This window comes from Staurois parvus, unplaced genomic scaffold (assembly GCF_062004578.1).
Source record: "Staurois parvus isolate SC_StPar_1 unplaced genomic scaffold, SC_StPar_1.0 ptg000264l, whole genome shotgun sequence".
Taxonomy (NCBI): Eukaryota; Metazoa; Chordata; class Amphibia; order Anura; family Ranidae; genus Staurois; species Staurois parvus.
Window position 1 is genome coordinate 9,635,266 of NW_028318060.1, and position 12,899 is coordinate 9,648,164.

General features: G+C 39.6%; 1 protein-coding gene across 1 annotated transcript in view; it reads left to right on the forward strand.

The window, feature by feature from the left end:
* Positions 1 to 2,157: 2,157 nt before the first annotated feature.
* LOC149459303 (CD109 antigen-like) overlaps positions 2,158 to 12,899 on the forward strand; it is a 79,032-nt gene continuing 68,290 nt past the window's right edge. The window contains exon 1 of the mRNA XM_089681384.1: positions 2,158 to 2,273. Coding sequence (XP_089537510.1) covers positions 2,206 to 2,273 — 68 coding nt within the window. The 5' untranslated portion in view covers positions 2,158 to 2,205. The remainder of the gene's footprint in view (positions 2,274 to 12,899) is intronic.

The window sequence follows — 12,899 nt, forward strand, 5'->3', positions numbered from 1 at the left end:
TGTATTAGTGTCACTGGTCATGTCAGTGTCAGTTAGCCAGTGTCAGAATGCCTGCCATACTATCACATTCCTTCTATAAGCCGTTGATCACTGCCATTACACAAAAAAAAAAATAAAGTTCCAGAACATACACTGTTATAAGTGGGCAAACAATCAATGTCCACTTTCATGGGCATGCGGCCGTCACTCCCTCTTGATATTTAAGCATTTTAAGCGGTCATTTCAATTTACCTCAGATGACACTGTAAGAAGTGTATGGCCCTTTAAGAAATTTATAGGTAGTTTGGGCAGGAAAGCAGCGCTCCATGTGACCTTTTGGAAAGTTCTGGAACCCTAGGGCTTATTATATAAAGAGTGATCTCCTGAGGCAATTTGCCAGTTGGTCGGTGTCGATCAACGAGCTCCCCACCCTCCCTTTCCCTCAGTCGCTGGCACTTTATGTGGTTTGTCACCCTTTGATAAAGGGGGACTTGTTGTTTTATGATATTTAATTGATGCTTGAGTCCTAAATGACTGAGCTATTCTTGATTATTTAAGTTTATTTTATTACATTTGAATAGATTATGTGATTTATTTATTATTATGTATTTAATTTTACATTTCTACCAATAAAAGTGCCACGGACAATTTTATGCCAATATATAGCATATGTGTCTTTCTTTATTTAAGTTACATACTGTTGTTCGGGGAGGGAATTAGTACGGCCTGCATTCCCATGTCATTTGTAGACGCTATAATTTTTTCGCAAACCAATTATTATAAAATTATTGGGATGTTTTTTCCCAAATACATGTAGCAGAAAACATTTTGCTCTAAAAGTATGAAGAAATGTTATTAATTCTATTTTTTACGGGATATGTTTTATAGCAAAATGTAAAAGATATATATATATATATTTATTAATTTTTTTTTTTAAAGATTAAAAAAAAAAAGATATATTTCTTTCAAAATTCTTGGTCTTTTTTTGTATATAGCGCAAAAAATAAAAAACCCAGTAGTGATCAAATACCACAAATAGAGAGCTCTATTTGTGTGAAAAAAGTATATAAATTTAATTTGTGTACAGTGATGTATGACTGCGCAATTGTCAGTTAAAATAGCTTAGCACTGTAATGCAAAAAATGGCCTGGTCATGAAAATCTTCTGGAGGGCAAGTGGTAAAGTGGCATTAAACCCAAAACCAAATATATAATATATTGCAAATTACCAATCATTTGCTGTAATGGCTGCATCTGTTATCTTTTCTTTGGCTTTTTCCCTCTGTTTTCATCAGGTGATTTGGCCAGTAACACACCACTTGTATTAGTGAGACACCGCTTTGAAGGAATGAGCACAGGACACACAGCAGACAGTAGCATTGTCACTCTGGGGGAGGCTAGTGTTAAAAGTATTAGCAGACTTAGATACATTAACAAATGGAAGCCAAACTCCAGCTCACAGTTTAAAATAAGTTACAACAAACAGTTTTTTTAAATTATGGGATACAGTTTTTGCATGAATTAATAAAAGCTGATCATTTTAATCACCCCTGCCAGTGTTAAGTGGTTTGTCTCATCCATGCAAACTGATACATTCAGCTAGAAAGCTTGAGCTTTTGAAAACATCAGATGAAAATAGAAGAAAGATATAAAGAAATAAGGAAACTAATACAGCCATCAAATCTAAGAATTTGTAAGTTGCAATATAATAAATGTTATGCTTGTGGGTTTAGTGCTGATTTAAATAAAAAAAACTTGCTTAAGAGATTAACTTAATCAGTATGCATATATGTACATCTGCGTAATTCAACTTTGTATTTAGCAATTAACCTGTCAAAATACATTGCCAGTAATTGCCATCTTTGTGATGCTCAAGCTTAGCCGTTCCTTCAATCTCGCTTGGTATATATGTGCAAATTAAATTACACTCTGTGTTTAAGTAACTAAATGTGAGATAAATATGACAATAAAGTAATCAAACTATTCTGCATTCCTCAATGAGTCATTTTGCTATGAATGTAGATTAAGCAATAGGACAAGATGAAACCAGGGATTTTCCCTATGTCTTTGCAATACCTTGTCTACCACATGTGTAACAGTGTCAGGTTGTGTAGGGAAGGGTGTGACACTAGGACACATTTAAAATGCAGTAGCTGAGGGAAATACTTCAGTCCATTGTAGCGTTTGAAGCCTACACACTTCCTATCATTAGAGAGGTATCATCAGAATGTACACACCATGGCCTTTGAGATATGCTGTCCTCCTTTCACTTTGTCTACTTGTCTGCAGTGCAAGGTAAGTGAGAAACATCCTGTTATTATTTTTACACATCAATAAGTTGTCATGCCATATGAATAATTCAAGTGCTTTTGTGTAGTAATACGATCATGTATAACAGTGATACCATTTTAGCACCTGGCAATACAAACCATATTGTATCGTTCTTTAACATCGCTGTCTAAATCCAACAGCAAAAAAAAAAAAATTCTGACAATTTTATTTAGAGCGTCTTGACATTGAGTTGGAAAGGTGCAATAAAATGTCCATCTATAGATTCTATACTTTCCAGTTTGTCTCTTTTTTGCTATCTTGTCCTGGTATCAATCTTTGTTAAGTATTAGAGATAATCCATCATCTATTGTGGTTGTATGTGGAATGTATGGTTGTCCTTTTTGTAGGAATATTACAAATCTCCAGACTTTTCGTATATATGACCCACCCCGGGTATTTGCCTATTCTACTGCCCTTTTATAGCAAGGTAGAAGATTACAGAGAGGTTGCAACATTTGTTTTGGAAAACGCTCATATTTCTGTGAGATAGCACACGCAAAAGAACACTACTATCATGTATTTAGGACAAAGAGTGTGTAAAACAAAGTGAACACCATCTTGGCTTTTATGAAATGAACACAAGTTTCTTTTCCATATGGCAGTCATGAAACTACACTAATTTATGCTAGAACCTACAATTACTGTAGGCTCTGACCAACCAGCTGCATGTTTACCATTTCTTATAGCATTCTGTAGAATGTAGAATATTATGTTAGGCCAGGGGTAGGCAACTTTTGAGAAGTGGAGATATACCTGGACAACATGGAATGGATCAAAGATCACCAGGGTGCGGTGCCCTTTTTTTAAAAAAAAACAAATGACTAGCAAGCCCCCAATAAAAAGTAAAGACGGCATGAAGAAAACTTAGAAAAATCTTATACAACTAATGTCACTGTACAAATATGAACTTAGTCTACCTTAAAAGTTAGCTTAAGCGAGAAACTTGGCATTCACTTTCATTCACACTTTTTTTAATGTCTGGGATGTAAGTGGTTACCCCCACAAGGCTGATGCTGAAATTCATCATGAAAACAGAACATCTGGTACTGCAAGCTGTTTTTTCCGATTAGTTGCAGGCTTGGCTATCTGCTCTGATTTCTGGCCAGTCTAAGTAGTATGTGGAGCTGTGCACAGAAGTCAGTAGGATGTAGGGCAGTCTACTAAGATCAGAAGGATGTAGGGTAGTGTACAGAGGTCAGTAGTGGGCAGGGCAGAGTACAGAGGTTAGTAGGATGTAGGGCAATGTACTAAGGTCAATAGGATGAAGAGAAGTGTACAGAGGTCAGCAGTATGAAGAGCACTGTGTAGGGATAATTAGGGCAGAAGACAGGGGTGAGCAGGTCAGAGGTTAACAGGGCAAAGGACAGTGGGTCAGGAGGGCCAGATACAAGGAGGTTAAGGTTACTCAGGTGCAGGAGGGCATGGTGCAGGGAGGCCAGGAGGGTACAGTACTGAGGGATCAGGAGGGTATTGTGCCGGGGGGGAGGGGTCAGGAGGATACGGTGAAGGGGGTCAGGAGAAAATAGTACTGGGAGTCAGCAGGGTACGGTACTGGGGGATCAGGAGGGCAGAATACAGGGGGCTCAGAAGGGTATGCTGCATGGGGGTCAGGAGGGCATGATACTGGGGGATCAGGAGGGAAGAGTATAGGGGGGTCAAGAGTGTACTGTGGTAAAGAATAGGTTTAGAGGTTCAAATATAAATTACTGTATCACCCAATATATGGCTTCCATCCAGTAGCCAAAAAAATGATGCAGACCAACAAAGAGATTTGTGAAAAGAGATTCACAAGAAAGCGGCTACATTATGGACAGAATGCGATACTCAGAAAAATTTCCCAAAAATTATGCTTTATTAAACATTAATGATTGACAATAGGGTAATCATCCTGGTTTACCATCACCTCAGTATGAGACAATACACACAGACCTAAAACCATTTAAAATCACACCAAGACCGGTCTGGATATATATGTGCTGCAGAGGCAGTGACAAACTTTGTCTAGAGCATTTGCAGCACCGCACATTGGTTACACTCCCTGTAGTAGGTTTTTCAAAAAATTGTACCATAGGTATATGTAATGTAATTATCACATGCTATGCTTAATAGCTAATACAGTTACCATGTAGAGAGAAACATAACCCTTGGCCTATTCAAGGCAATAATCGGTAAAAAATTGCATAAGGAGGGGGGATATACCCCAATAATATGAATATAGATTCATGTAGTACAACCCAATAGAGGTACACGTGGTTGGGGCCCATCTACCCTTGGCAGATGTAAATAGTTGCAAAAATTCTTATAGATGAAAGAGTCCCTGTTGATGTCTTGATGGAATAATAAATGTAGATAGCAGAGCCCTGCTTTATATGGTTTCTTCACCACAGCATGTGGACTATAAACCACTTTAATATACATGATGGAATGAGGCCCAATGGGTCTTCCGTTTGTTGCAATATATGCTGTATGCCTTGCATCTAGGTAATGCATCATAATGTCCCCATCCTGAAATAAGACAAATAATATAAGGACAGTCAATCTGGGTACTCCCACTCTGATGTATATAAAAGGTAACAAGAAGCCTTCTTCGTTATTCTTGTAACAGTCCACTCACCACCTGTGCCATGGGTAGTAAATAATGGAAATGTCCTTCACATGTACTGCCGTGTTGATCCAGGGAACAACCGCTTACATCAGCCGAAATCTTGCGGGTTCCATTCTCTCCATGGCGCCTGTACAGCTTTGCATGACTCGTGGCATGTGAAAATGGCCGCTTCCTTGTAGGTCAGCGTGTATAACGCCAATGCGCATGACCGGAAGTGACGTATCTGATGTATAGGGGGGTCAAGAGTGTACTGTACCTGGGGGTCAGGAGGGCATGGTGCAGGGAGCCAGGAAGGCACAGAAGTTCTTTCCTTATGCAGAGTAGCACAGGAAAGCTACCATGGCGGAGCTGCATGTTCTGCCGATGATCCCATATGGCCCTCCTCTCACATGATATCATCTGCAAGTGACTTGGATGGATCGTAGGGGCCGGACATTGTGGAAGAGCTTCAGGTGCTTGGGCAAGCGCCTGAATCTGCCCAAGCTATTTTGGAGGCTTTGCCCACCTCTTGCATATGTGTGGCTGCAGGGCGGGGGCTGTCTCTTCAGCTTAGGATTGGCTGAGCAAGCGCCTGCACCACTCAAAAGTGGGGGAACACACAGGGTTGGCAACATGGGGATGTGTTTGTGATCTACCTGTCACCTGCCCACCATCAACAGGTGGATCGCTATCGATGGGTTGCTGACCACCTTGTTAGGCCCTTTGGTAAAGTCACCAATGCTTTATGCCATTTCACATTTCTTTATCTGTTTTGTATTATGTTATCAAAGCTGGGGTTTTCCTTTAAATTAAATTAATATATTGACATAAATTCAGTTATCTGAAAGATTGTATAGGCCTATCTGTTAGCTGTTGGCCTTCCAGTACAATTACTGTTTCTGTACCTCTTCTGAGCAATCTATGGTCCAACTGGTTACAGACTTGATCTTTTAGAAATAGGGTTTTACAGCATAGTCTTTTCTGTATTCAGCCTTATTATATTGGGCAACACAGTAAAGGTAGCATAACACTATTAGCAATAATTATATAAGAAATATGTGAGCTTAAAGAGAAGAACAACCCAGCACTAAAGATATTTTTTTTTATATCAATCAGAATAGACAAAAGAGAATAATTAGGAAATTAAAAAAAGTACCATTAAATATTATGTAAACCCAACATTTCATATTCCTGATATGTGTCTCTGTACCATGTACTTGTATGAAAAATATCCTGTTCTCTTTGTATTGCTTCCTTTGTGTGAAATCTCTGGTGTTCCTGACAATCCCTCTGTTTTCCTATTAAAAACCGACTACACCAAGCAGGAGAACACAGCATTGTCAGTTCTCTAGTTGAGCTAGGAACTCATCCTGCTCTCCTCCAATGATCAGACTTGTACTGACAAACACCCCTACACAGACTTTCACTGGCAAGTGTCAGTGTGTTGCTGTTTCTCCTCCCCAAACTCTTATGCAGCTGAGAACAGAGAGAATGTGATCACTTATAAAAAAAGGAAAAAAAGTGTTTATAGTTTTTTTTAATCTATACACAAATGTTTTGCCTTTCATTTCTACTTTAAACCGAATGGGTTGTTTATACTCACTTTATTCTATACCTAATATAATAACTGCTATAATAATTGCTGGGATTCTGAAGCAGCTACTTTTGGGGAAAAGTCTATATTAATGTTCAGACAGTGGTAGCGGTTGTACTTTTGTTCGCATTCTAAAAAGTTTCATATGCTTCTTTAATAAATACTAGTGAACAAAACTGCAAGAATTCAGTTTTTCAATTTTTCTTTAACCACTTCCAGTCCGGCCAGTTTTACCCCCTTCCTGTCCAGGCCAATTTTCAACTTTCAGTGCTATCACACTGAATGACAATTGCGCGGTCATGCAACACTGTACCCATATGAATTTTTTAGCATTTTTTTTAGACAGATAAAGCTTTATTTTGGTGGTATTTATTCACCACTGGGATTTTAATTTTTTTTGCTATGTAAATGAAAAAGTCCAAAAAGTTTGAAAAAAAGTGTGTTTCTTATAACATTTTGCAAATAAATAGTATTTCATCATAAATCTTGGCCAAAATTTATTCCCTTATATTTTTAGTAAAAATAAAAAATAACCCAAATTAGTTTATAACCAAAAATTATAATTTTTAAACATTTTTTTTAACATTTTTTTTATTTTTTTATATTATTATTTATTTATTTATTTATTTTTATTTTTTTACATACTGTCACCCTAGCAGTACAGTATCACCATGGTGACACTGTGCTACTTGTGGGGGCTGATGAAGATATTTTTTTTTTTAAACTGATTGCTTTTACACCCATAAAGGCTATAAAAGCAATCATTTCTCCTTCTCTCTAGCTGCATTCTTGCAGCCATTGAGAACTACTGTGTGAGCTGTGATTGATCCCAGCTTGTCACATGGTACAAGGCTGTTGTGAATAGCCTTGTACCATGTGACCTCTGTGATCATTCACAGATTTCACACGTAGTAAGCAATGATGTCAGAAGTGACATCTTGCTTACTACTCTGCATGTGATCACTGATTGGCCAATCAGTGATCACATGATCGGGACCTCGCACAGAGGTCCTGTCAGACAATTGGTGTTCCACGGAGGACACAGCGGGCAACTGATTGCGGTGCTGCGCACTCTCAGGGAGCGCGCACAAGCAGGGTGTGGGGAGGCCACTTATAAACGGCCACCCGACACTGCACTGCCACCGTCCGGCCGTTTATATACAACGGCCGGACGGGAAGTGCTTAAAACAAACAGATAAATAAATAAATAAAAAACATCATACTTGCCTTCTCTGTTCAGTGGTTTTGTACAGAGCCCTCTTCCTCCTCTTCTTGGGTCCCCCGCTGGTGCTTCTGGCTCCTCCCTCCTGCCATGTTCCCCAACAGCAAGCAGCTTGCTATGGGGGCACCCGAGCAGGCTCGCTCCTGAGTCACTCCTCAATGTGTCCATTCACACACAGACATGGCTTGGCCCCGCCCCTGCTCTCTACTCAATGGCTCACTGGCTGTGATTGACATAGCAGGAGGCAATGGTTCCCACAGCTGTCTCAGCCAATGTGGAGGGAGAGACACAGGACAGTCAAGGCTCTTGTGCACATTGCTGCATCGAGAGGGGGCTCAGATAAGTATTAGGAGGGGCTGGGGGGCTACTGCAAACAGAAGGTTTTTTACCTTTTTGCATTCTATAAACACCTTGAGCCTTTACAACCATTTTCCTCGTATAAGCATTTCTTGGATAAGGGTCCAAACTTAAAAAACAAGTCCAGTTGAATATGACTATATACCACTAGCTATACCATGGCATGAATAAATGAGACCTTCAGAGAAACATTAACCATACATTTTCCCTGTCAAATATTTCCTATTCCACTCCAGGTGAGATCAGACTCCACATTCCTAATATACAGAAACCACAAGGTTGTCCAGCTTATCATCCCACCAAGTAAATATAACAAAGGAAAAACAAACAATATACCATAAATGTATAAAAATATCAAACAAATTTTTTTAAAAGAGGCAATGACATATTAAAAAATAGGGAAATAAACCTCTCTTTATATTATAAAACCCATGCTTGCAGACTTGGATGCATATAAAATACACATTGCTAGAAAAAAAGTCTATATAGAAAAGTGTTTCACTGTACAACCAGCTTAGTATAGACAAATCACAGTATGATGAGTAACGTTCTGGAGTTTCATGCATCTTCTCATTTCTTGGGTCAGAACAAGGGAAACCAACATACTGATTTCTAAGGCTGACTCAGTTCAAAAATATATTGCAATGCAAAAAGTATCATTTTCATTTAAAGTATAGTCACATAGTGCACAATCATCCAATGGTCAGCAAAACTAGGGAACACCAGTGGAGTATTTAGGTTTTGTGCTGCCCTAGGCAACAGAAAAATCGGCTGCCCCTGCCCCCTGCAGAGAGCCTGACACCAACCAACACCCCCACCCCTCTCCACCCGCCCACCCGAGAGAGCCTTCAACTAACACCACATTCCATACACCAGCCATCCCATCCCACCCCAAGCAAGAGAGAGAAAGACACCTTCACAGCTCCAGACATCCCCTGGAATGAATGTCGGGCTCTGCTTACGTCAAGCAGCCTGCGGCCTCTCTTGGATCCCACCTGGTCCCCATGCTGCATATGTCCCTTCTTCCAGGGGGAGGTGCTGCCCCCCTGAAAAATGCCACCATAGGCAAATGCCTTGTTTGCCTTGTGGTAAATACACCCCTGGGGAACACTACATATGAGAAGTCTGCAGAGCACATTAGTGCATGACCACTTCCTCAGACAGACCGAGAAGGACACACACTCCACCAACACATGTCAGATGCTGGCGTGGTTCATCTCTACCAAAGCAAACAATTGAACCAGCGACAGTAACACCACACACCGAGATGCAAAATAATATTCTTCCTTTACCAATGTTCTGTGCAATCCTAGCACAGCGGTGTTTCTTTTGGCAGTGAAGGTTGTGTTCCTGCAGGCTCTAGTGGTGGAAATGCAACTCTTTTGTGAACATAAAACCATACCTTACTTGTGATTGTAAGCAGCTACCAAAATGTTACCTTTATTTTAGATGTAGAAGCTGAATCATAATAAATGCTGCCCGTATGCAAAAAGACTTCTGGGTCAGCAATCTTTATTGAAAAAAGGCTGTTAATGTTTCATGTAGTTTTTCTTCAGTGTAGTACAGATTCAACCTATACCAACCCAATACATGAAATGTATATTTAACTGAGATGTATGTCTCACAGATACCTATGGTCCATGTTTCTTGATATTTTTTCCCTGGTACCTAAAAATAACACAAGTCCCATAAACACACAGAATTTAGGGGATATAGATATAATAAACCTCATTAGTTCAGTACATCGCCCACTGAATAGGCTGATGTAAGACAGGGTGTGGGTACTTACAGGGTGTGGTTAGGTGAAACTTATTCTTTAGTGGAAAAATTATCCTTCAAGAGTCAACTTTTGTGCATTATATATGAGTCAGACCACTCCCATCTTTTCAGGACATTTATTTAGCAATTCACTGGATGAACAATGTGTATGCATTAATCCCATACAGGCACTATCTTAAAGTGTAACTAAAGGCAAAACCTTTTTTCCATTTTTGCATACAATGGAGAGGGATGAGAACACCTGTCAGTTTTTATTGCTGTTTCTGCCCCCGTTAGGAAGATTAACTCTCTCTATTTGTCCTGTTTACTGTTATCACCAAAAGTGAAATTAAAAGAAAATCACCAATGTTGGGTTGACATCAGAACACTAATAGAGGGGATTTTTAAAAATAAATTATTTAGTTAAAGTTTCATACTACAAAAAAAACCCAAAGCAATAGGTAGGGTAGAATAATTGACAACAGGCCAATGTAGCCAGCGTATAAAACACAAACATAGAAAAGCAAATAATCATTTAGAAATGTACAGGGGCAGTGAGTGGTACCCCAACAAATAACTGAAGCAAGAGCAGACAAATATGCGGGGGGAAATTCCCTGGCATCCACTATGATCAACTGGAATAATCTTCCTGGTGAAATCCAGAAAGACAGGGTAAGGCTGTCTCACCTAGTTGCTTACGTCAGGACTCAGTGGTCATACTGTCGTAAACCGAGGTCAAGGGCATGGGGCCCCCTGAAATCCCAGCTTCACACGGATTAGGGATTTCTGAGAACCTAAAGTAACCCTAGCTAACCCAATAGGATTTATAATCTAGAGGTGTTACTGAACTAGTGAGGTCAACATTGTAGTGTGCAGGGAAGCCAGGAAAACAAAGTTTTGTAAAATTGTTCTTCTTTGTGATTGGTATATGCAAGAATATTTTCTGTAGTACAAATTTCTGTGAGTTTGCATAGCCAGACCTTCATGGGGGTTGGAATCCTCTGCTGCCAGTACAGTGGGATGCAGGCCTTGGCTGCATTAAGCAAATAAATAGTGAGGGTGCATGTTTAGTGTTTGGATGACAAAGGAGCCTGGTGTAGCAGATATGCCGCTGTGTCATCGCCCAATTGCACATTAGTAAGTTTTTACATTAATGTAGGAATGTATGTCCAGAATGGTTGTAGAGCCAGGCAGGTCCAGAACATGTGGAGATGAGTGCCCCTCTGAATGAGGCATCCCCAACATGTTGGTGAGATTTATGGAAAATCTTGTGGCGAGATGAGGGGGCTTTGTACCATCGTATCAGGATTTAAAGCCCGATTCCTGAACAGAATTGGAGATGGATGTCTCATGGGTAAAACGTAAAATGCAGTCTTTCTGTTGATCTGAAAAGCTAACGTCCAGGTTCATCTCCCACTTGGTGATGAAAGGTGGATCTTGATGATCTGGTGAAAAGTTATGCAATTTGTAGGAAGAGGAAAGGCAATGTCTAATTGGCAAAGTGGAGATGCAAAGATTTTCAAAGCTCACTAAGTGTGGCAAAGGGGAAGGGAGTTTCCCTAGGCTCAATACAAAAATACCCCAGTTGTAATGCACACCCGAAAAGAGGCAGTGGGGAAAGGGAGGGGTTCGGTCATACTCTGGATCTGTACTAGAGGTTTGTAACCTTTTGGGTTGAGAAAAATCTCAAGGTGAGATTGGTTTGTTTCAGTAAAGGGTTGGAAGGGCTAACCTGTCAGGTCAGGAGCAAAATTGGGGTGGCCTACCACTGGTATCAGATGGGAAGGATAGCGTTCCTGGAGGATATCCTCTTGCTAAGCAGAGAGTATTTTGACTGTGTATCCCACTAGTGGATGAGATGATATTTTCTGAAGTGGCTGAGTGTAGAAAGTAAATATTGCAATGGGGACACTAGTTCTGGTGACCCTGATCACACACTGGGATTCCCTTACTCTGGAGGCATTTCCTCTCACTTCCTGTTTTGGTTATGGGATAGGAAGAGAAAGAAAATCTCCCCAATGGGACATAGATGGAAAAAAAAGATGATGGGGCTTATAACCCTTCTATACTTTTGCCAAAATGAAAAAAAAAATTGTTTTTAGTTTAGTACACTTTAATTTCTTATTTTTGGAAAATTCTTAAAAGTAAATGAGAATATTTATGGATCAGTGTGTCCAAAAATCAGTCCAAATATGTACTAATGGAAATTAAAAGCTGGATAATAATGGCTGCTCAAATTCAAACTTTATTAGCAACTTGTTTGTGTTTTCCACAAGTTCAGCAAGTGTCTCCTACTCTTTTTCTGGTGCAGTTGTGCATGGTCGCCAATCAGCTTCTAACTTCAGCTTGTTCAGTTAAGCAATGAAAGTTGGATGCTTATTGGTTTCTATGCTGAGTTGCACCAGATTTTGCACTCTCCAGTTTTAGTAAATATCATCCATTATGTCATTAATTTAAGAGTTGGATTGGGCTGTTTATTACCACCATATGCTTGGCTATGTTGAAACACATGCTTTTAGGGAAAGTTGCACCCTCTGCAACTCCTGTAGTTAAGCCCAGGCACTGTAGGAAAGATGTATGCAAATTAACAACTTCAGCTCTGGAAGACCCCCTTTGTGACGAGGCCATTTTTTCCTATTTAGCACTGAGCTACTTGAACTGGTAATTGGAATTCTAATTTATTTTTTCATAATGGCGATGATCAGCAGCTTACAATGGGACTGTGATAGTGCTGCTGGCAATCTGACACTGACTGACACTGAGGGGAACTGACTAACTGTCACTGCCAGTACGTCACTTTGCCTGCACAGGGCGCCCATCCACAGTAGATTTTTAGTGGATGGTCCTTAAGTGGTTAAACTTTTTTCTATTCTCTATCGACCCTTCATTAAAATTTGAGTAAATAGTAGGAGAAATATGCATATTCATTGCAAAAATAATCCAAATTTATGTAAAGCATGTAATATTATTTTATTGAGAGCAGTAAAAATGTGGGTTCTTAGATACATATTTGAAGTTAAGTATATTTTTAGAGAGTATGAGTTTTAACTAATATTTTCTATATCTGATAGCACT